The sequence below is a fragment of the Grammomys surdaster genome, unplaced genomic scaffold (genome assembly GCF_004785775.1).
Source record: "Grammomys surdaster isolate TR1022 unplaced genomic scaffold, NIH_TR_1.0 125951, whole genome shotgun sequence".
Classification (NCBI taxonomy): Eukaryota; Metazoa; Chordata; class Mammalia; order Rodentia; family Muridae; genus Grammomys; species Grammomys surdaster.
The window spans coordinates 1,075,761-1,101,400 of NW_021620772.1; the positions used below are offsets into that span (position 1 = coordinate 1,075,761).

Sequence of the window (25,640 nt, forward strand, 5' to 3'; positions counted from 1 at the left end):
TTTAAAGGTGGATAGTTGTTTTTACTTTTCTTTAGAAATGTCATTTCATATGAAAGGATTCTGTTTCAAGAGTGGGTTGAAAGTACTCAAAAGAACTTTTGCAACTCTGTTTTTGCCTTTTTTTTTCAGCTGTATTTTCATCTGAGTACCCCTGTCTTCTCCACACATAGAGCAGCATACTAGACCTGTGTCCTGCACTCTTGCTTCTAGAAGAATGAAATCTTCTAGAAATGTCCTCCCCCTAGTCTCTATCTTCCTCTCCCTGATGCTGTTTCATCAGATTTGGGCTCAATTTCCACGAGAGTGTGCCAATATTGAGGCTCTAAGAAGTGGAGTGTGTTGCCCAGACCTGTTCCCTTCCTCTGGACCAGGGACTGACCCCTGTGGCTCATCATTAGGAAGGGGCAGTTGTGTGGCTGTGACCGCAGACTCTCGACCCCACAGCCGCCATTATCCCCATGATGGTAGAGATGACCGAGAAGGCTGGCCTCTGAGGTTCTTCAATAGGACATGTCAGTGCAATGGTAATTTCTCAGGATACAACTGTGGGACTTGCCGTCCTGGGTGGACAGGAGCTGCATGCAACCAGAAAATTCTCACAGGTGAGTGGAAAGGTGAGGGAGGCAGTTTCACTGAGTTAGACTCAAAAATATGTGAATCCTGAATCACAAAGGTCAGGAGTCACCTTAAATCCTAGAACTCATCCCACTTTCCTCAGTTGACCAAATCTAGAAAGTCAAAGAGATATGTCTAGTAAAGAAGCTTGGGAGTGAAACCAAACCCACACCTTTTAATTAATAGCATTTCCATAAGGCTGGAGAAATGGCTTTGTGGATGGTAAGAGCATTTTCAGAGAACCTGATTTCAGATCCCCAGCACACAGGTAGGAAAATGGGTGTGGCCACTTGTGACTGTAAGCTCAGTACTAAGGGTGGGAGACCAGTGAATCTCTGAAGCTTTGAAGATCACAGGTATAGCGAAAAAGTGATGAACTCCCATGAGAGATCCTGTCTCAATAAAATGAGGCACAGAGTGATAGAGGGCACCTGACACTCTCCTCTAGTCTTCATATACATGCATGTGTCCACTCCACACACACAGAGTTTCCTGCAAAAATACTTAGGCAGTCCCTATATGTTAGGAACTTTTGTGACTAGAGGTCTGTATACTAATCCTTGTACATTAGATTCAGAAAGGTCAAACTCAAGGATCTGGACCTTTAGCAAACAAAGCACTCCCACTGAGATCTAGCTAGCTCCTAAAGACAACAGTCTCTTTTCTCTAAGCATGCCTGCTGACTCACAATTCCTCACTGTAGTGATAAGGTTCTTGCATTTTAAATGAATGAGCAGATGGGTGCAGTGTTAAACAATAACAGCAACAGCACTTGATTGGTTCCCATGTATCAGACACTGAACAAGGGTTTCCAGACTACCTTTTGAGACTAAGCCCTGTCCTAAGGGTGTGTGTGTGTGTGTGTGTGTGTGTGTGTGTGTGTGTGTGTGTGTTCCCTCTTCATGTCTTTGTAAAGCAAGAGTTCATTTTATCCAAATATGACATAACATGAATATTTAGCCTAAAAATATGTGCCAAAAGACAGAAATTCTCTGTTTTAACCACTATGCTGTGTTTGTCTGCCTTGTTTTTCTAAGATTTATGATGTTTATAAAGTAGAAAATTCCACTGGTGATAGTGGTGCACACCTTTAATCCCAGCATTCAATAGAGACAGGCAGGAAGATCTCTGAGTTTGAGGCCAACCTGATCTACAGAGTGAGTTTCATGATAGCCAGAGCTGCACAGAGAAACCATGTATATTGAAAAACCTAAAAACAAAGGAATATAATTTTCTTTAAAAATATCAATAATGCATAGAAATTAATGACAATCTTTACTTGACAATAAATGATAAATCTGCATGTAATATTAAAGAAAGCTTTTAGAAATCCAAGAATAAATTGCTGAGACAAAGAAGGGAAGGAAGAGACATCAGTCTAAACACAGATTTAATTGAGTATTTTTAATAATATACAGATTAGACTTCTATAAACATCTAGATATCAAGATTCCAATATTATCCAAACTCTGAGATGTTTGAACCCCAACATGGTGTTCTAAACGTAATGCTCCATACTGTTAATCTTTGTTTTAAGCACAAAATAATGAAACTGTGGTTGAAACTGTCTTCAGGCTATGTGTGTAATGAGGTGTCTATGAAACAAACAGATTTTACATTTAGCTTTGGACCCAATGCCTAAAATATAATATACAAAAAAAAATGTGCAAACTCCAAAATATATCTGGTCCCAAACATCTTGGAAATAATAACCAGCTAAATAATGTACAAAAGATCTGAACAGGTACACATGTGGCCATTAATGAATACTGGAGGCGTAGCATGTTGTAATGTGATTATGCTAGTTCTCATGTCTTAACCTTTTCATGCTTAAAGTCAGGAGAAATCTTCTCGACTTAAGTACAGAAGAAAAGAGCCACTTTGTCAGGGCCTTGGATATGGCGAAGCGCACAACTCACCCTCAATTTGTCATTGCCACAAGAAGGTCAGAAGACATACTGGGACCAGATGGCAACACACCGCAATTTGAGAACATTTCTATTTACAACTTCTTTGTTTGGACACACTATTATTCAGTCAAAAAGACCTTCCTTGGGGCAGGACAAGAAAGCTTTGGTGATGTGGATTTCTCACATGAAGGACCAGCTTTTCTCACATGGCACAGGTACCATCTGCTGCAGCTGGAAAGAGACATGCAGGTATGCTGACACTTACTTTTTAGGTCCCTACATGTAACTCACATTGTACTGAATGACAAGAATGAGCGTTATCAAGGTACTCTAGACTTTCAAATACGAGCCTTCATACACTGATTATCTGATCATTTATCAACTGTGAAATGAAAGTAATGTTAATAATAAGAGAAAAATGGAGGCCTATTTAGGCAAGAGTTAAAAGTTTAGGTTTTGTTTTTATAGTTTGATAACTGAACTAAATGATTTATGAAACAACAAACAAACAAAAAAGAAAAAGGAGAAACAAAAAATGAAAAACCTCACTTTCCAGGTCTTCTTGCTCTGTGGGATGTAAGCAGCTTCCGCCCCCTGGGGAGTGGTATACCTGCATGTCTCACCCTTCCATCCATGTGTATCCATCAAAACAGCTGATGATTCTAGAGCCTAAATCTTTTCATTTTCACTGAACTACATTTTCTATACTCTTTATCATTTTAGGGCTTACAAAAACCCCACTCAAATACATCACAAAACTGTAAAGAAATAATGCATGTGTTAAATTTCTTAGAGGTAGTAATCATTTCGTTGTATGTGTGTGTGTGTGTGTGTGTGTGTGGTGTATATGTGTGTATAGTATATATATGCATATTATGTACATATATTCATATACATGGAAACATCATTTTATATACCATTTTTTCTAGGAGGACCTCAAAATGATGTATCTTTACACATGAATTTTCAATTGAAAACTAGGTTTTTTTAGAAGAACATAAAGCTGAAGCACAGTAACACCAAGGGGGTTTTGGTTGGTTGGTTGGTTGGTTAGTTGGTTGGTTGGTTGGTTGGTTGGTTGGTTAGCTGGTTGGCTGGCTGGCTGGTTGGCTGGCTGGCTGGCTGGTTGGTTGGTTGGTTTGTTGGTTGGTTGGTTGGTTTGATTGGTTTGATTTTAAGCAGATGTACTCAAAACACAATATGTATCTGGTATCATAAGTATTGAATTATTGCCTTCTCACTAATAAACTACTTTTGGGGAAAATATTATTATTCAAAAAGTGAACATTTTAGAGGTTGTGAGTTTAGCTCAATAATAGAGCACTTACCTAGTAAGCACAAGCCCCTAGGTCAATTAGTTAGTTAGTTGGTTGGTTGGTTGGTTTTGGTTTTTCAAGACAGGATTTCTCTGTGTGGCCCTTAGAATTTGGTCTATAGACAAAGCTGGCCTCAAACTCAGAGATCTGCCTGCCTCTGCCTCCCAAGTGCTGGGAGTAAATGCATGTACCAACACTGCCCAGATAAAATTATTTATTATTGGATCTCAATTATTAACTCTGTAAACTAAGCTTGTTTCTTATATGAAACAACAGTCATGAATATCTATCCTAAAGTTAAAGTTTTAAAATTCACTAAAATTACCTAAACACATACACATGAAAGCCAACCTCTGCAGACTTATTTGTTCATTTACTGAGTGCTATGCTGCTACGCTAGCATTTCAAGGGGAAACAATGGGTAGTAGAGACAGAAGTGATACACTGCACCACAGAGTCAGATAATCGACAGGAGTCTGAGCATGTGCACTGTGAGGGTCATTGAACAGCCCCTCTAGTCCTCTTGGCGCCATATTTTAAAGCTCTGATTACAAGAAAGACAATTAATAGATTGTGAGTCAATAAATATGTCATCTGTAACTTACTCTAGATCTTCATTCCCTCAAGATGTTTTTCACAATGGCTCAACAAAATGAAAGGGCAGGTGGGAAGTGTCTAAAAGCCACAGTTCTGCATGTGTAACTTCCACCTCAGTGACTTACATTTTTTAGCCCAAAGCACAAGGCATCCTCCTGTTCCAGGCTACGAGTGACATGCAGCACTAAATGAGTGTGCCCAAATGCCAGCCGCTCAACCACAGTTGTTCTTGATTTATAATGAGCTTGGAAGTTTGCGAGACACAATAACAGTTTTCGTATGCATGATATAAACCCTTGGAGATCAATAACTAGACTTACCTTGAACAGCTCCTGACTTTCTAAAACACCCAAGGATAAGGAGACGTCTGCTGGAAGGGAGATACAATTAAAGAGCAGAAATCACCAGGTGCTTAAAAGACACAGAAGGCAAAAGCAGCTCCACACTAAACTCACCACCCTCTGGAAGTAACTCCCCAAGGGCTAAAAGAAAGGCAAATGAGAGAAGCAGTGTTTAAAGGAATCCAATAATATAAGTATGTGTCCTTGGTCTCATGCATTTTCAATAACATGTGAGATGGTTTCAAAGTAGAAACTAGGTCATTGGTCTTAAGAACAATAGGCACAGAATCCATTCTGCTTCTGCTTAGCATTTTGTCTGCTAGCTTCAGGCAGATGCCTGTCTTCCTAGTTCAGCATTGCAATGTAGGTCTCTAAACAAAACTACTTTAGTGCTTTGCAAATAGAGTCTGTGTGAGACAAAACATGCAGTCTGTCAGCAAACCAGAATCTAACTTACTACAGTCATTCAGATCACATTATAAACAAGACCCAAAGAAATTATCAGTCCACAAATCATTTCAAAGCTGAAATCACACACACACTTCTAAGATTTCGTGCTGTTTCAATTAAAAATAAAGTAGAAGCAACAGAAAAATCAAGGATTGTGATATAACCAATAGAAACACAATTATCTGCCAATAATGAAAACTATGTTTCCCTACAATATATTTCGAAAAATTTCTTCATGAAGTGAGTTTCATTGCTTCTACTGTCCATTTGACTCCCCCAACTAAATTCCAAACTTTGTTCAATAAGGTCCTTGACTCTCTGGGACCCCAGACATTATTGATGCACTTACTGGCTCCTTAGCTGGTAGAGAGCTAAAGGAAGAGGACACCAGGGACAAGCAAGCCAAAACACAAGATGTAAGCTGAAATAGGGACCACTAACAGATTTCTCTGTTCTAGGAGATGCTGCGGGAGCCTTCTTTCTCCCTTCCTTACTGGAATTTTGCAACTGGGAAAAACGTCTGTGACATCTGCACTGATGACTTGATGGGGACCAGAAGCAACGTCGATTCTACTCTTATAAGCCCCAACTCTGTCTTTTCACAATGGAGAGTGGTCTGTGAATCCTTAGAAGACTACGATACCCTGGGAACCCTCTGCAACAGTAAGACCCAAATGACAGCTACTATTCACAATTCTTTAATCCATAAGAGCCCGTGCTGCCTGTAAGGCCCTTCTTCAGTATGAAATCTGCTATCCTCCTTCAGAGAGTCAGTGCAGATGCACACTGAGCACCAAATGAGACTCAAGGCACTCCGGAGGGTGCTCCTGGGAAACACAAAGTACTTGTGTATTTTATTGATTTTCTCCTGCAGTTCAATCAGTACATTTCTAACTTCATTTTCTAAAAGCCTAGTGTAGATTAATCCTCTTAATACACACAGAACTGCTTAGCAGTCATGTGTCTTGGGCTGGAATTTCACTGAAAATATTTCTCAAGAAAGTCTGAAATATGTAAAAATTGGTTGGGAGTGCTTTGGGAGCAGAACAAGAGGGAGAGAAGCAGATAAGGGAAATTCTATGTTCGTTTAGCCAGAGAACTAAAATCTGAAACAGATACCTTTCATAGGAATGCACTTCCGAATAGGAAGATATTGCAACAGCAATGGCTGCAGACTCACTATTCTCAACTTTCCTAAAGAATGTGTCCCCATGTCTATTTATTGTGCCTCTGCCATGGAATATGTCTGCTCTGTACCAGCCTGTTCCTTGAGCTTTTCATTTTCTTCCATGAAACATAGTTACCCTCCCTGTGCTGCTAACACAGTCTTCATTGTTGGAGTTCTCTTCTGGTTCTTCTTTTTCTTCTTCAAGCATTTCGGCACATACTGTAAATACTTGGTTTCCATATGAAAATTAGAGTTGTGATTTATTATTGCGTTTGTGATACATCACTCTGCTTGTATTTTATGCATCAACTTTTGAATTGCTTTAGAAGCTTAAAGAGGGAATAGTTATAAATAAATCAAAGGAACTAAGTACATTTTCCCCTTTAGGAAAGCATTTAGCTGTGTATTAATATTTTTTTAAAATGTGATAATACATGAAAGTTTCCTTTAGAAATCTAACACCTGAGCAATTGGTTCCACCTTGTGACAAAGGAATGAAATTGAAGGTCAGCATATCCTCACATACTAACACATTCATCTTTCTCACCAGACTGCTCTGCTATATTTAGGACTGGAAGATTTTAGAAATTTTCTAACCATGCTGATAGTGTGTGTGTGTGTGCGTGTGTGTGTGTGTGTGTGTGTGTGTGTGTGAGCCATAGGACACCCTCAGTTGTCATTCTTTTGGCTTTTCCTACCTTTTTATTTTTGAGACAGTGTCTCACTGTATAGCGCTGGCTGTCCTGCTACTCATTATGTAGACAGGGCTGGTTTCTGACTCATAGAGATCCAACTGCCAGACTACTACTGTCTCTAGAGTTCTGGGATTAACACTAGGCTCCAAGATCTACCCTTGAGAGAGCCAGGGCAATGTTTCTTACTGCTCCAGAGCCCATCAATGGCTCCTGACCATACCTGTCTCCTGCTCAATGCTGATATTGCAAGTGTGGCCTAAATTACTTCATTTTCTTTTCTGTGGGTTCTTGGGTCAAACTTGAATCTCAAGTATTTTACTTTTATAAGCTATCTTCCCAGCTTAGGACTAATAATTTTAAAAGAATAAATGTATAAAAATGCAGGGCGGTGGTGGCGCACACCTTTAATCCCAGCACTTGGGAGGCAGAGGCAGGCGGATTTCTGAGTTCGAGAGTTCAAGGCTAGCCTGGTCTACAGAGTGAGCTCCAGGACAGCCAGGGCTACATAGAGAAACCCTGTCTTGAAAAACCAAAAAAAAAGGTATAAAAATATAGCATAAGAGAAAAACATAAAAGTTGAAGTATTTCCTTTCGGCATAGCTTTTCCTATCATTCAATTTAACAAGCCTCACAATATCATGAGAAGCTGAACAGTACTTATTCTTGGTTAAACAAATTTTGAGATTGCCTGATGTAACAACTCAAGGTGTAAAAATCAAACATCATATTTATTGAACATGGCAAAGAGGGCTGGAAAGGCTAGTCAGTGGTGTTGCATGCCTTTAATCCCAGCAACGCCTTTAATCCCAGCACTTGGGAGGCAGAGGCAGGCGGATTTCTGAGTTTGAGGCCAGCCTGGTCTACAGAGTGAGTTCCAGGACAGTCAGGGCTATACAGAGAAACCCTGTCTCAAAAAACCAAAGGAGAGAGAGACAGAGAGAGAGAGAGAGAGAGAGAGAGAGAGAGAGAGAGAGCTGGAAAGATGGCTCTTCAAGTAGAACCTCATGTTGCCATGACGACCTGAACTCAATTCCTAAAATGCACATGGTGGTCCTCTCACCTCTCCATGTGCACACATAGACACACACACACACTTAACTTCAAATCTCAAACACAGTAAAGAATAAAGGAAAACAGCCTGTATCAATCACATCATGTGTCTCATCAAATAAGATTCTTACTGTGTCTTGTTCAATTATTTCTTTTATCTATCTGTGACTGAGAAAATGTCATTCATTTCTCCAGTATCATTGACATCTTCTCCAGGAGACTGGTGCATGCATGTCCTTCGATTAACCATTCCTTGGAGATTCTGTACTTCCATTGTTATTTACTTGTTTCACTGAATTTAGTGGGTGGGAAGAGTGAGTTAGTGACACTTGCCATCCTTTCAACCTGCATCATCTTCAGTTCATCAGATGAAAAGCACTGGTTCATCCTTTATAGGATTTTTCTAACCTATATTTGTTCTTGAACATGCTGAACTTCTCACGCATTCAGATGTGGAAATTTTACAGGCCTATATAAGTCATAGGACATTAACGATTGAGTTGCCAAAGGTTGTTCATGGGCAAACTAATATTCAAAACCACTGGGAAAAAACTAAAATAACTAAGTTGATACCTTTAGCTGGCCAAACTCTCAACCCTGAAACTCCATGAACATTAACAAGGGTGCAGTTGCTTGCAACCAAAGCAGAGAGTAATTTTCCTTAATGGGACTTATTGATAATTCCCCAAACAGTAATCCCCAAAATACCATTGTAAACTCAGACTTGAGATTTAGTGATGCCTGGAGATTTTTTGAAGATAGTCTATACCCCTAAATGTACCTGGACCCTGCAATTCTAATACAGATCTAAGTTTTACTGCTGTTATATTTAATAGCCATTATGTCAATGTATCAGGCAGTCAGCATTGTGCTAAGAATTCAGTAGAAGACACTTGTAAATGAAGAGGAAAGCAAGCTGAAGTTGCAGTGCTGTCCCTCACAGGCCAATATATTACTTGCCTTGTCCCTATGGGGTACTTATGAGTCTATCAATCACCATTGAATACTCATGTTTTCCTCATTGAATACTTCAGTTTTCCTCCACTTCCCGTTGAAATAAACATAACCTTCTGAGCTTGGTACTTGATTTCTTCACAATTTGCCACTAGTCTAGCTTCTCATCCTCCTGACAGTCTGCTCTGCTCCTTGCAAGCTCTTCCACCAAAGAGATCCCTTATTGCAGCCACAAGAAAGTATGAAGCAACTTCTTGTCACCAAGAAACCACAAGTCACTGTACCAGGAATGCTGAGAGAGTTCATGTTCTTGTGAGACAAACAGAAGGAAGCTTCTGGGTTTTTGCTACTTCTCCTATTCTAGACTAGTCATCTTGCAAAATCTCTCTGACTTTCCCTATGTAAATTCCTCCCCAATCATTCAGTAGTTCAGAGTTTCCTGTAAATCTATTCTTTTCTCTCTCTGTGTCTCTCTGTGTGTCTCTGTATGTCTCTCTGTCACTCTCTGTGTGTCTCCTTTCTTTCTACCTCTCCTTCCCTTCCTCTCTTTCTTTGTCATTCTTTTCTGTTCTATACCACCCTTCAGTTTAATGATGACATTGGTTGGTTTTTTAAAATGTAAAACATTTGTTGATTGAAATATGAACAACGTTCCAATGAGATTTGAGGGTAATTTTTATTGCTCTGAAGGCTTATAACAGATGGTATTTGGGTGATGTTTTACATATTTGGATGTGTGTGTGTGTGTGTGTGTGTGTGTGTGTGTGTGTGTGTAATATATATTTTCAGTTTTATTTAGTTTTATAAAATTATTTATAACAAAATTCAGTTTCTCATGTATTCATATTCTTGTAATAACACTTGTTGTAACTTAACACCACTCATGCCCACATCTTTCAGCGTGATTAGTTTTTCCTTCCAATGTTTTTTATATATCATGTTGTCTCAATTCATGGAAGTAGGATAACATAATTTAGATGTATTTCAGTGTAAACATGTCTTTTCATATTTCTTCTGTAAGGATCTATTTTTCTGTGTTTTCACTGTATAAACAGACCAATGCTCAGACCTGTAGATATTCTTTAACTGTGTATATACCTTTCCTTTCTAGGCACTGAGGGTGGGCCAATCAGGAGAAACCCAGCTGGAAATGTAGGGAGACCAGCAGTGCAGCGTCTTCCTGCACCACAGGATGTCACTCAGTGCTTGGAGGTCGGTGTGTTTGACACACCCCCTTTTTATTCCAATTCAACAAACAGTTTTCGAAACACAGTGGAAGGCAAGTAAACAAAATTGGTGTTTTGAATTAATCTAGTTAGATGTGCAAGTTGGAGTGGCCTAAATTAGATGGCTTTGAAAAGGCTTTGAAAGCCATACTGATCGTGTAGGTTCACATGAACTGGCTGTTGATTTTGATTCAGCCACAATTTCTGGTTCAAAAATAAGGGGAGTATCAGCATCCATTTGGCTATGAGAGAAAATCCATGGGGAATTACTGGTTTAAATCTCTTAAATATCTAGGGCCTCTTTAACTTAGGTACCTGGTAGTTATTAAGCCAGCCTGTGTAATAATGTTGTGCTGCTGCATTGACAGGTGACTTCCATAATTATAGAACTGTTTCTTTACAAAATAAAATTAACTATTCTTTTAAGTCCCAATTACTTGACAGTCTGTGTGATCTGATTTGTTCAGAAATCTTATTTAGGGTTCAGCACTTTGTATCAAATTTTAAGGTCTATAAAAATTTAAATAAATGTCTACTGAGTTTAGCTTGATTTTCCTCATTTCCTAACAACTAAAGTACTTTGAAGTTAAGAAAATGCACAATTCAAATAGATGCAATGACTTTTCTAAGATAGTCAACAATTATATATATATATATATATATATATATATATATATATATATATATTCATATTTCTAAGGGGATATAAATATATCTTTACTTAATTTTAAGTTTGTTACCATTGAAATTTCTCTTGAGTTCCTACATCATGCTTGTTAACCCCCTTACTTTCCTATGATCTAAAATATGTAAAACTTAGATCCAATTGTTAGTTTTAATATTGTGCCCTTTAATCAAAATTGTATACTCTCCTTAAGTTTATTTAAATGGTATCAACTCACTGACAAAATTGATTCAATATTTACTACAATATTTACTTCACACAGATAACTGAACTGGTATCTTACAAAGCTAAAATGTTTATTTTTAGAGCAATATACTATGTTTTCTGTGTCAAAAATACAGAATAAATGTATAAAAATGAATAAGTTAGTGAGTGTATATTCATGGCAGTTCAACCCAATCAGACACACTTAATTCAATCCCTAATCTCAAGCCCTCTAACTGCTTTCTGACCTATTTGGCCTTAATTTGCATCTGCCTAAATACGTAGAGTTACTATAAAAATTCCCTAAATATTTTGAAAGTAATCCTCCCAGATGTTTAAAACTGTATATGAAAAGTAGGCAAATGGTGATACATTAGCATCCCCATAAAATTAATTCTCTAACAATAAATATGCTGGCAGTCACTGAAAAGGAGGCAGGTGGGAGAGTGTCCAGAAGAGTGACAGCGTAACTCCCAGTGGTCACAGTAGTAACTGGAGGATTTCCACTGTCTCTGTTTCCATGCAGAACAATCTGTGCCTTGTCAAAATTCAGCATTTATACATTCTGACTATTATACTTTGCAGGTCGTTTTGTTAACCTAAAAACAACATTTGGGATGCCATGCTACCAGCTCAGTACTAACCTAGTTCTGAGTATTGCAAGAAAATGTCATCAACCATTGCTCCAGAGAGGCAACACTATTTTAATGAGGCGATATTTAGCCTGGCGAGCTTTGACAATCTTTTTCCTAATTTAATCACTGCTGTTGACTATCAATGTTGTCTACTATTTTCATCCTTACTTTCAAATGTAGGTTACAGTGATCCCACGGGGAAATATGACCCTGCTGTTCGAAGCCTTCACAACCTGGCCCACCTCTTCCTGAATGGAACAGGAGGACAAACCCATTTGTCTCCCAATGATCCTATTTTTGTCCTCCTGCATACTTTCACTGATGCGGTCTTTGACGAATGGCTAAGGAGGTATAACTCCGGTGAGATGCTTTCTTATGTTTTCTGCAGGCTTTACAAAGAGCTTATCCTGAAGGTGTGGTTATCAATTTAAGCTAGTTCTTGACACCTATAAAATATGCTCCAAAATAAAGATGCAGTAGCTCTCACATCCAGCCCTTGCCAAATACTCAAAACCACCTTGAAAAGTGCAGAAGTTTCTCAGTACAGAAACCAATAAGATGACACTAGAGTCATTTTTGTCATAAAATGATGACTGCAATGTGTCCCATGTTTTTATATTTTCCAACAAAACTTCTCATTTCTTTTTAGAATAAATGGAAGGATGTTGCATATCTTTTCTGGGATTTCACAAAAGACTAAACATGCTGTATCCGTAAGCTGCAGTTCTGTGTTGTATTACTTTACGGCCTCACAGAAATGGAAATTTTGCTTGACTTGAAAAGTTAACCATTTTTATATCACACCATAGGAAATCTCTTTTAAGTTTATTTCAATGCTTTCTTTAAAGTATTATTTTAGAGACCTAATTTACTGCACTCCTACTCAGCTAAGAGAAGTGTAATGCTTTTCCAAACCAAACCGTGGAAGGACTTCCACTGGTTAAACATCATAAAATTTCATACTTTCAAAATGTTTAGCATGTTAGCTGCCATGCCTTTATCATGCACACACAATGCTGAAGGTGAGCACTCTATTGCTGTATCTTTCCAATGAGAGCATCCACGCTTCTTTGTGTGTGACAGAAACCTCTATTGCAACCTGTTCCAGACTATTATTCTATGTGTTGGTCAAAATATATTATTCTATCAGAAATCGCTCAAGAAACAAGTAATTTGCCACATATGGTAGTACCTATAATTCTGGTAATCAGAAGTTTGAGGCAGCTCTCAGACTGAGACATTTTTCTGATAAAATATGGTCTTAAACTATAGAATTTCGATGCTGAAAGTTTGCATGAAAATGAAAACTGACCAATCAAATACTTTCTCAAGTATTCCATTTATTTCTGAATGCATGGGAAAAGATGCTGTGAACTAAAAAGATCAGTAAGAGTAGGGACTTGGCAAGAATCTCTGAAGAGTTCCACAAAGCAGAAGACCTTTTGAAAGTCCTGAAAACAGGCCAGGACCAGAAAGGATGAGGTTATTTTTCCAAAGTCTACCAACAGTTTTAACCATTGCAGGGTCTTCATAAATCAGAATTGTAGAACTATAAAAAATCAGAAGTCAGAATAACAACATGGGAAAAACTAAACAAGTAATTGTCTTACAATATGATGCTACAGAATCCTATTGTTGGACACAGAACAAAACAGTATAGCTCATTCAAATGCTCTCAACAATTATGTTCATTCTTATTCATGAATTTTTGATGGTGTGATTACTTGTTTGTTATTTTGAGCAACAGTTTCACTACATAGCCCTGCCCTAGAACTAGCTATGTAAGCCCAGATGACCTCAAACTCAAAAAGATCTGCCTGTCTCTGCCTCTCACCATGACTCTTATCAATCTGAGTAACATGCAATTCAATATCCCTCTTCCATTACTTTAGAATTATGTATTCTTTCAAACATAATGTTCCAGAACTTCATGCATTTTTTTCAGAGGAAGCAGTTTGTACAGTTTCAAAATGATTGTTCCTTCTCAAGCTAGAAAGGAAATGGAGCAATCATAAATCCTTTCCTGAATATTAGCTGAGCACTTAATGTTTCCTGGATGACGTCCTAAGCACCAGACGTAGCACCCAGAACTCAGAAGTAGTATCCACCTGGAATTTTTGTACCTATTGGTAGATATTAAGATAGATGACTATAAATAAATACAGTATAGTAGAAAATGGAAAGTTGTAGCAGGTAAATAAAATCAGACATGAGATTGGGAATGATATGTACACAAATGGAAGATCATCCTAAAACAAAGGAATTTGAAGAGCCTGATATGGCTGGAGCAGATGGACCTTGGAAAGAGCAGGTGGGAGGAAGTGGGCTCTGCAGAAAAATGGGAAGATACTCAGGCTCACTCCATTACAGCCTTGGACAAATGGGAATCTTAAGAAGGATCTTGCAGAGAGAAGTTACCTGTGATCCAATTGTGAATGCTGTTTTTGCTATGACTCTTCTTCCCATCTTAGTGAACCTTATCCTATAGCAGAAGCAAACTGAATTGAGAGTGATGAAGTCAGGATTCAAGTGACAGGTGAAATGTGAGTTTAAAATTAAAATTGAGTTATAAGCCTCAACATAGAACTTTCATAGGTTACTAGTACTACAACAGGATGTGGGACTTTGAGGACTGGAAGGTGGCTTCTTTGTTCAGTGAATCAATACCTAGCACTAGCAGGCACTCAATATATTTAAATAAATATTTTATTTCTTGTAGTACGTGGTGAAGCTAAAGTCACAGAAATATAAAAGCCATCCCCATTCTGGTACCTGATTTTTCTCAAAGTAAATGTTGAACCATCCTTTCATGACTCCACGGATACCAAGCCTCCTACAAAAGATCACCCTTTACCCTTCCTGGCCTCTCATTCGCCAGGTGTCCTTAAAGAAGCAGTTAGTACTCCTCCTAAACATAGATCCAGCTAGGGTTTTGTAGTGTTCTGTTTGGTATTTAATAGTACTCATACGAATACAGATTAACAAGGAAAACACAGCTTCCTTTTGACACTTACTTTCATCCTTAATCACAAAAAAACCACTAAAAGATAAATGCCTTCTGTTTAAATGGCTGATTTGGATAGAAGAAGGAAAGAAGACAACATGGAACAGTGTTCTAGAGATCAGATTCAAATTTTAAGAACCTTTTGCTAACAGCAAAATATGGGAATAAATTTAATACTGATTTCTCCCCAAGTAAACTGAAAAAAAAACAGAAATATTAGACAGATATAATTGAGATCAAGGACAATCATCTGTCAAGTTTGAGTTACAGACCATAATAAAGAAAGGGCAGATCTGGCTCTTCATTGACTAAAGAAATGTGTTTTATGAATTAATTTAAATTAACTTGTGTGGTTTTAAAATTGAAGAGCTGAGAATCTTGTACAGAAGTATAACTCACATTCTATCAAGACAAGTGCTGGTACCACATTCTCCCTGTTCTGCAGAGATACTTGCCTTGTGAGTATACTTGATATAATTTATAAAAAACACTTCCAATGTATTTCCTGCACATTGGCCACCTTCAGAACATAGCAACTACTCTCATATCAACTTCCAGTCTGCTAACAAGCTGCCTTTGGAATATTTTAGATATTTCTACCTTCCCATTGGAAAATGCTCCCATTGGACATAACAGGCAATATAACATGGTACCATTCTGGCCTCCAGTTACCAACACAGAAATGTTTGTTACTGCTCCAGACAACCTGGGATATGCTTATGAAGTTCAATGGCCAGGTCAGTTTTTATCAGTGTATTTTTACTGTGGTGTTCTCCAAAAGCAAATTTGTCATCTTGAAAGTAAGGTCCACATAGTTCTGAGTTTAGTGTGTTCTGTTGGATATGAAGTTCTCCCATGAATTCTTACTTGGGAATAAAAACTGAAAAGTTATCACTCAATGACGTCTCACTTTGACCCAGTACTGAAATAATGGTACAGCACTCTGTCGTACTTGATCTTCATAGTCTTTGGAGACAAGTATTTTATTTCTGATTTTGCAAATAAAAAACTCAAACATTAGAAATTTGCTATAATACTGAAAAGGTTACGTTTCAGGTAAAGGAGACCATGAGTTTTAAACTTAGATACCTGTAAAGGAAAGGTAATTGAAATATTCAAAGATTTTTTCTGGGATTTTAAAATTCAAGACTTTCAACTGTAAATTTTCCTCAACAAACAGAAGCTAGTGAAAGATCACAGAATGTGGGATGTGAAAAGGCTGGGCTCTTAAAAAAAAAAAAGCATAGCAATTCTTCCAACAGCCCATTAACCCTGTGCAGATTCTCAATTCTTTGAAATATATCATGTCTTTAACTTTAGAATGGCAATAACCTTGATCTCAGTGTGGCTCACTCACAGAAGGAACTAAGGCATACTTTCAAGATGGCAGGTGCTAGGCTCAGGTAATATGGCAAACGAAAATTAAACACGAGGGTCTCTCCTACCGTGCCTTGAACAGTGCCTAAGTGTAAGCTGTCCATTTTTGGTGATAATTATTTTAATATTCATTTTACTCTCATCTTATTTTTCAAATAGGCCAGAAGTTTTCTGTATCTGAAATCATTACAATTGCTGTAGTGGCTGCGCTGTTACTTGTAGCTGCCATTTTTGGGGGTGCTTCTTGTCTGATCCGTTCTAGAAGCACCAAGAATGAAGCCAACCAGCCTCTCCTCACTGATCACTATCAACGTTATGCTGAAGAATATGAGGAACTCCCGAATCCTAATCAGTCTATGGTCTGATACCCACTGGACTGTCCCCTCATACAGCAGGTTGGGAAGAAACCTGATTGAACACAGCTGTCAACCATATTTCTTTTTGCTTCCTTCTTTTCTAATATAGATGTGGTTTGAAATTAAAGCATTGCTTTTCAGCGAAGACAATTCAGAATCTTTTCAATGAGGTTTAACCATTGTTTCTACTGAAGATGGAAAATTGTACCAGCTCTGTGATATCTGAGAGGATAATGTGATGAACTTTGTGGTATTCTGAAAATGGCCTGAATGCTGTGAAAAAGTGATGCTTTGTTTACACAGGAAAATAACTTTGATGGAAAATCTCTACTTCAAATATATGAGTGGCCATTTTTATGGAGTTAATATGTGAATGCATTGGTACTGTTGGTACCAACATTTTATATCAAAAGATATAAAAGCAGCCATGTTGATTAGTCCCAAAAAATTACATGACATTGTAAACCATTAGAATCCTAATTATCATTCTCATACTGGTCTCACTTTGCTGTCAGCATATATTATTTGGTCTCAGGTGCAAGGCCACAACAAAGTCACAGTCCTTGTCACACTTTGAGACAATGAAAGCTTCACTTGCTGGAACACAGCTGCTAATGCATATTTGCCACTGTGTTCCTTAGCTCAGTTCTCTGGACATGAAACTGCCTGTGCCACATTTCACCTCTTAATTCTCATGTCTTAGAGGCCTGCATGGAAGGTATAAGTCAGAGGACACAGTGTTCTGTGCATCTTATCAAATGTTGTGTTTCATTTCAACAGCATTGCTTCACCATTTATCAGCTTTCTGTGTCTTTCAAAATAAATATAATAAAATCTTGTTTCACTGGTTCCATGTTTTCAAAAGTTCTTTATTTTTTCCTTCTATCTTTTTATTAAGACAACATCAAACTCTGTAGTCCCAGATAAACTGAAACTCTCTATCTTGACAAGTCTGGTCTAAAATTCATAAAACTCCACCTGCCTCTGCCTCCCCCTGTCCTGTAATTAAAGAGATGCTCCACTTACATTCGAATATGATATGCATTTTTCTTTAGTTTTGTTTGTGCTATTAAGCAATGTTCCAAAGATGAACTATTCAGGCTAGTCATAGCAAATATTCTAACTAAAATGGCTCAAAAGAAATAATAGCAATAAAAATAGTAACCCAACAGAACATGGCTGGTTTGATATCCCAGCTTACGATGGAGAAACAAGATTAAAGTTACATTCACTAGGTGTCTTTATTTAAGCAATATTAAGGCTATGTAGGGAAAATATAGAATGGAATATAATAAATGATATACATTAAAAGTGCTTTTAGCCGGGTGGTAGTGGCGCACGCCTTTAATCCCAGCACTTGGGAGGCAGAGGCAGGCGGATTTCTGAGTTCGAGGCCAGCCTGGTCTACAGAGTGAGTTCCAGGACAGCCAGGACTACACAGAGAAACCCTGTCTCAAAAAACCAAACCAAAAAAAAAAGTGCTTTTAAATTTTTCAAGTAGCACTATTCACTCGATTCTCTTCAATCACTCCTTACATGTTGAAATATTACATATTTGTATATTTTAGAGATGTTTGTAAATGTTGGCTTTATTTGCCAGATGTAGTTGTCTTATTGGAGGCTTACTACTAAATAAGGTCAACCTTTCTATCTTTTTCTGAACTCTGGCTAGCTCATTCAACTTAGCTGTTCTGGCTCAAAGTCCTCTCCAAACTGACTGATTCAACCTGGCTTCTCTCAACTTCTGACTGATTTGTTATACTTGACCTCAAACTAACTCTGGCAGCTTTTGCAAATCTTCTGGTTTTTTCTTCATCTCTGGCTCATTCTGTCTTCACCTGCAATGTGTCTCTGTAAAACTGTCCCAGTAAAACTACTCTCTCTCTCTCTCTCTCTCTCTCTCTCTCTCTCTCTCTCTCTCTCCACTGCTTTCTTAAGTCACATCTCTTTCCTATGCTGTCCTTGTGAGAATTGGGTACAGTCTTTCACTGACTCATTCTGTCAAATCTTTCTCTAATTTGTCACTCTTGTTGACATTCCTTCTAGGCTCTGCACAACAGTTATCTGGAAACAGCCAGGTAAGCCTGACTACAAAAGGGACTGTTTGGCCTCCTCACTCTCTCTGACTCCTTTCTCCCTCTCTCCCCTTCCCCCTCTTCCTTTCTTCTTCATGTTTCTGGTCAGTCTCTCTCTCTCTCTCTCTCTCTCTCTCTCTCTCTCTCTCTCTCTCTCCCCTTTGCCCCCCTCCCCATCTACTCCATTCTTAACTCCTCTCCCCATGTCCCCAAATAAACTATTTTATACTAGACTCATTCGATGGCTGGTACGTCAGAAAATGGGGAGATGCCTCAACATGGGCCTGCTGAGGTACCCGTTCCCACTACACCATACCTGGCTCTACAAAACATGTCCTTGGCCTTCATAAAACACATCAACTCTGTCTATCCATCAATTAAACATCACTTCCAAAAATGGCTACTTTCTTCTACAAACTAATTTTACTGTCATTGTTTGGGATTAAAGGTGTGTTCGAAGGGCATATCTGTATTCCAGCCAGATCACACAGACTAAAAGGCCTTTAGATGTGATTCCTTGACAAAGCAGTCATGTTGATGGAATTAAATTTCTCTACAGATGCTACTATGTAACCGAAGTTTTTAGATAAAGTATTTATGAAACTAAACACCCCTGATTCATACTCCGAATATTTAATATTTAGCCATTTGGAAACATTTATTGTTCACATACTAAATCTCAGTGATAGTTTAATTTTTGCAGAGTCAGGATTGGGAAATTTAGAAGGTCAGATTTGACTTTGGCTTAAGGAAAGCCAATGAATTTACCAAATATAAAATCAGAGAGGAACACTATTTTCAGAATGACAGTGTGAGCAAAAGCACAGAAGTTTGAAAGAGCACAGGACACCCAAAAATATAAAGTAGGTCAATATGGCTACAGTGTAGCTTTGATGGAAAAAGAGTAAAAAGGTCGATGAAGAATGAAACTACCCTGTGTCCTATGTACAATTCTGTACATTTTGAAAATCACTCTATACAAAATGAAAAGCAGGGAGGGCATCCAGTGATGGGAGAGTCACATGTGAGATACATCTATGAAAATGAGAGCGGCAGTAAGGTCTGTAAATGATATCGATGAGAGATAACTAGAGGGGAGGCCAGAAGAGTGGATATGGAATATTCCATGGGAGAGAGAAGTCCTGCCCAAAATATGGACACGGATTATAAATAATCTCACTATGGGGAAGCTACACCCATTATCTTATAAATATAGTCAATTTGCTTCTTTGTTTTCCTTACATGAGTTAATTTATTGTGCAACTCCATGAGGAGGTCTTATGACTTATCTTGATCAGATGGCCCTTATTCATCAAGCAATATGTTCAATTACTCATGACAAATACTGTTCATCCAGTGTCTTAAAGCACTGGCATGCTTATCACTCTCTGTGTTCTCTTACAGAACACAAAGCATAGTGAAGTCATTATACACTCATTAGTAAGCATACTCCCATACTCCGCAACATTCAAAACCCATCCTTTCCTGTGGCCGTGGTTCATTTCATGCCAGTGTCACAGCTGATCTCAGCTAGTCTCTAAGCAGAGCACATAGAAACGCAAGAGTAACAGGCTGTGCATCCAGGAACTGTGGTGCATGCCTGTAACATCAACATGGATACAAAGTGATAACCGAGTCTGTGGGTGAGGAGGAGGGTTAAATTTGTGTGGCTCACAGTTGTTATATGTCCTGTCTTTATTCTCAGAAGCATATTTCTGAAATAGTGATATCGTTTTGCTCATTTTAATTTTTAAAATTAGAGGCAAGGGGGAAATTTGAGACCATTAACATAACTATTCCATGATTTGGTTATATTTGTTCTGAGCTCAGATAAGCATGCCAGCACATAATGAATATTCAATTATGTTATTTTTTTTCCTCCTTTACTGTGTTCAGAACAAAAGTGTTATCAACCAAGCAACCAAAAATGTAGGCTCAAATTCGGCAAAGACCTAATATGAAATATGCAAATATTTATAAATTTTTAAAATGGCAAAACCATAAACACACCTTCATAAGAAAATATAATAAAAAATATTAAATATGATTTATAATCATAAGTGGAAATTACAAAGTAGAAGATAAAAGCTAATAAGCTTCTTTGCAAATAGTCAGACGGTTTTAGTTTTCTTTGAGTTAAATATAAGCCATTAGAGTGATTTAAAAAAAAAAAAAGAGGAAAGTGATACATAACTCACAAAGGGGGCACATGATAGTTGTTAAGATTTAGCACACAGAAACAGAAATCTGTTGTGCATAAATTCTGTCTGGAGTATTAATTCAACTTTAAGTCCACATTTTAAGAAAAACATTGCCGGGCAGTGGTGGCGCATGCCTTTAATCCCAGCACTTGGGAGGCAGAGGCAGGTGAATTTTTGAGTTCGAGGCCAGGCTAGTCTACAGAGTGAGTTCCAGGACAGCCAGGGCTACACAGAGAAACCCTGTCTCGAGGGGAAAAAAAAGAAGAAAAGAAAGAAAAACATTAAAAATTATAATGTACCATTTCATTTTTATTGAAAAAGGTATAATTACTATACAAAGAGAGAAACATAGAGGCATCCTCCAATTCTCTCATCTTAATTCTCACATCTAATTAATTAATAATTTTATTAATATGGTCATTAACTATTAACTCCTCTATCTTAAACACTAAATCCAACATTTAAGGCTGACTCTCCACTGCAGGGCAGTTTTACCCCAGCAGACTTGGCAAGGTTTAGAGCTACTTCTGGCTACTCCAAGTGTTACTGTCATCCGGAAGGCAGAGGCTTATGGTTGTCACTAACATACTGCAATTTCCCAGACACAAGCAAAGGGCTGGTAGTGATCATCTTTAGAAACCTTGGTGTAAGGCTATAAGGATAAACAAGTGTTGTCGAGTGCCTGTCCTCACATAGTTTACAACTACGTACAAACACACACACACACAGTACATAAATATGCATATGTACATCAATTATGGCCCAACAGTTCCTTGCTCCCTCTTCATTTAGCTTTTAACTCATAGCAGACTTCTTTAAAGTACGAAGTGCAGCTACCATCCTCAGGCACTGTGCCCTATGCTCAATCCCTAGAATTTATTCATCTTGCAAGTAATTTATGAACTTCCACATTTTCTCCCCTGCCACACACTCCCCAGTAATCTCTATTCAATGCTTAGTCTTTCTGAGTTGAGCTCTTTTAAAGGCCACATGTAAGTAAAATCAACTTTCCTTTCTTAACCTAAATTAATTCACCAGGTAGTATGATTCAAATTCATCTATACAACAAATGACATGGCTTCCTTCCTTTTTAAAGGCTAAATATCTAATTGTATGCATACACATTTTTATTTAATCATTTGTCATTGGGCATTTATATTGTTTCCATGCCTCTGCCTTTATGAATAGTGCTACAGCAAGTTTGAGTGTTCAAACAGCTCTTTGAGAGCCTCATTTCAACTCTTGTCTACATACCGAGAAATCAGATGCCTAGATAGTCAAGTGCCTTTTTTATCTGCACCCTCGCCAATACATGTTATCTTTCTGTTTCAAAGAGCAGCTTAGCAGATGTGAAGTGATGTCTCATGAGCATTCCTCTGACATTAGTGATATCGAGCAGTTTCATAGACTGTCAGCTTTTCATATTTTACAAAAATGTATGCTCAGATTCTTATCCATTTTAATTGGATTCATGAGTATTCTACCATTGAGCTCTATGCCATTCTTATATTTTACATATTAATCCATCAGATATGTGATTTATAAATATTATCTCCCAATCTGTCTGTGCTGGTAATTATTTTCTTTACTATGCAATGTTTATTTTCATTTGTTAACTTTACTTTTTAAAAATATGAACAGGTATCCACATGCCACACACATGAGCAAACATCAGAGGACAACATGTATGAATCAGTTTTCTCCTTCCACAGCTTGAGGGTCTTATGGTCTGAGCTCAGATCATCAGGCTTGTGGGTTGTGCCCTTTACCCACTAAATCATCTCTTCAATCTGTCTGTGTACAGGAGTTATCTGGTGACCTCTAGCCAGGCCAAGAAGGAGGGTCCAAGCAAAGGGGAAAAGGAATGAGCAGGGAGGGGGAAGTGCCTCCACTGTCTCTGCTGCTGCTGCAGCTGCTCTGGCATCCGCGGTTGCTCTGAGAAGCTGCACTGGCTGCACTGAGCTGAGCCTGTGGGCACCTTCCCATCTGTGACTTATTACTGCTCAGCCGATCTTGCTTAGACACATTGCTGCCAGCCACCGCTGGTGTACGGTAATGACTGCATTGTCTCTGTCATGGCCAGAAGTCGTTCCACAGAACTTTTCCCTGTCTTCTAGTTCTCATATTCCTTCTGCCCCCTCTTCTACAGTGGATAAGAGTCTTGGTGTGTAGTAGTATAAATGATCCATTTAGGGCTCCATGCTCAACCGTTGCTTATTCTTATCTGTAAAAAAACACTATTAATATTCTGTATTATTTATTCTCATCAGTTAAAGCTGGAAAGTGCTATGTCAGCACTTATTTCGTAACTAGGTAGTTTCCTAAACAACACAGAAACATTTTAATATTTTAAAGCTAAGGTCTTATCTGGGCAGACCCTCAGCTAGTTCATCTAAGTTCACCTGACCACCTAGCCCTTTGCAGCCACATGGCTAACTAGAACTTCCAGGCCTGTAGTCATGTCCAACTCGCTTCACATCTCCTCAGCAAAGCCTTCCTTTTTCTTTTTCCCAGAGTTCCTTTCTCCCTCCCAGGATGTCCCATCTATCTCTCTCTACTGCCCAATCACAGACTTTAGCCTTTTATTGATCAATTTATTTGGGGAGCAAAGTTTATACAACAAAAGCTACTGTTAGTGAGAATTTGCTCATCTTAGGGCAATCAGATCTTGGGGTACAGAATTTAGCATTTGAATACCTAGTAGCACTACTAGTCAATCAACACTTTCAACCTTGGGCAGCTGTGCATCTCTGTATTCACTGGCAATCACTGAAAGGGAGTCTCTGATCAGGGCTAGGAGCAGAATTTGTCTTTGGTTATAAACATAAATATTTAAAGGATAGTTTGGCTCTATGACCATTAACTCAGAAACAGACTACGTTCTGGGTGACAGATATGAATTCCTTCTTGTGAATTTGGCATGTAATTGAATGAAACTAGGGAAAAACATATACTGAGTTATGTAATTGGACCTCAGAAGGAGAAGTATCACATGCTCTTTTTCATATGTGGAACCTGACTTCAAGTCTTAAGATTTGTGTCTAATCTGGAATAACTGTAAAGGTAAAGAAACTAAATAAGGGCCCTTTGAGTAGAAGATATCTTAAGGAAGCAGAAGGAGCTGTAGAGGATAGCAATTCCCATAGGAAGAACAGTAGTGTTTACTAATCCGGACTCCTCAGAGTTCCCAGAGGCTAAGCCACCAAACGAAGAGCATACATGGGCTGGTCCATGGCGACCTGAACATATGTGGCAGAGGATTCACTTGTCTGGCCTCAATGGGAGAGGATGCGACTAATCCTGTAGAGACTTGATGCCCCAGGGAAGGAAGATTTTGGAAAGGGGGAGTGTGTGAGTGAGTAGGGAAAGTGGGTCAGGGAGCATTCTCTCAGAGGCAAAGGGGAGGAATGGGAGTGAAGAAGTCTTAGAGGAGGGACCAGGAAGGGGAGGCAACATTTGGAATGTAAATAAATAAAATATTGAAGAGAGAGAGAGAGAGAGAGAGAGAGAGAGAGAGAGAGAGAGAGAAAGAGAGAGAGAGAGAGAGAGAGTTCTCAAAAGTCAGAAGGCTCAGAAGGCCTGAGATCCCCTAGAACTGGAAATATACATGGAAGTGAGCCACCCTGTTAGGTAGCCAGTTTTCTGACCTCTATTTTTTTTTTTTTTTAATTTAAGGGTAAATATTAGTTTTGATTCTTTAGATATTTAACAGAATTTACCTGTTACATCTTGATCCAGACATTTTTTTATGTCTGCTACCTAAGAGAAACTTTCATTACTGACTCAATGTGATTGGGACATTTAGAGTTTCTATATTTTTCTTGATTTAATTTTGATAAAGCATATCTTTTATCGATTAATATTTTTTAATTGCAGGAGCTTATTTAAATAAAATTCATTAAATAATCATTTATTATAAATTATCCAATTTGGGGTGAAATAATTTTTCATTAAAATTTATTTATTTTCATTTCTAGAATACCATCCCAGATACTTACTTCTGCTGTTCATCAAGGGCAGAGACACCCACACATTCTTTTAATCCTGTCACACTCGAGTTAATATTTATTTAAGTGTTTATAAGTAATTAGTCTAGCTGGCATACAAAATAATGAGTTTAATTTTGACCCTTTTTATGCATGTATCAGTATACTTTTTTCATATTCTTAACACCCCTAACTCTCCCCTCACTTCCTTCAGCTTCCCCCTGGTCCCTTTACTCTCTGCAAATAGTCACCCTCCAGCATTCATGTTATACACACACATATAATATTTAATATATATTTATATTTACGCAGTATTTGACTCAGAAGCATAAGAATCTAAATTTAAATCCTCAGAACCCATGTAGAGCCAAAAGCTCATCTGTGATCCCTAGAATCAGGAAAATTCTCAAAATCTCACTGGTAACTAGCCTAACAAAAGCAGTTTGAAAAGCAAAGAGATCAAACTTCAAACAAGATGGAAGGCAGAGAGTGAAATCTGGGGATGTTCTGTGATGTCTAATCATATACTGTGGCATGTGTATACCCACACTCATTCACAAACACACACATATACATGTAGCCATACATGTGTCATACATATACACTGTCCTATTTTCATTTCTTTTACTAAGATAAAAAAAAAATAGTCTGACAAAGAGCATTCATTTTACAGGAGAAAATGCTTATTTTAGCTCACAAGACCAAGCCTACAGTCCATCATTGTAAGGCAATCAAGACAAGAACGTGAACCAAGTTGACAGTCAAAAGCAGAAAAAGAGATAGAAGCAGCATGTT

General features: G+C 38.1%; 1 protein-coding gene across 1 annotated transcript; it reads left to right on the forward strand.

Moving 5' to 3' along the window:
* Positions 1-214: 214 nt before the first annotated feature.
* Positions 215-16,592, forward strand: Tyrp1 (tyrosinase related protein 1). Its single transcript, XM_028753602.1, has 7 exons — positions 215-602; positions 2,452-2,774; positions 5,688-5,892; positions 10,208-10,375; positions 12,027-12,206; positions 15,441-15,587; positions 16,387-16,592. Exons 1-7 carry the CDS (start codon positions 215-217, stop codon positions 16,590-16,592), a joined length of 1,617 nt encoding a protein of 538 aa, XP_028609435.1.
* The last annotated feature ends 9,048 nt before the right edge of the window (positions 16,593-25,640 follow it).

What these genes read in the sequence shown, in the direction of transcription:
- Tyrp1 (XM_028753602.1), top strand. Translation starts at nt 215, where the DNA reads ATGAAATCTTCTAGAAATGTCCTCCCCCTAGTCTCTATCTTCCTCTCC. An exon ending in GCTAAGGAGGTATAACTCCG is followed by an intron (nt 12,207 to 15,440) that starts GTGAGATGCTTT and finishes GGAATATTTTAG; the next exon opens with ATATTTCTACCTTCCCATTG. An exon ending in TTATGAAGTTCAATGGCCAG is followed by an intron (nt 15,588 to 16,386) that starts GTCAGTTTTTAT and finishes TTTTTCAAATAG; the next exon opens with GCCAGAAGTTTTCTGTATCT.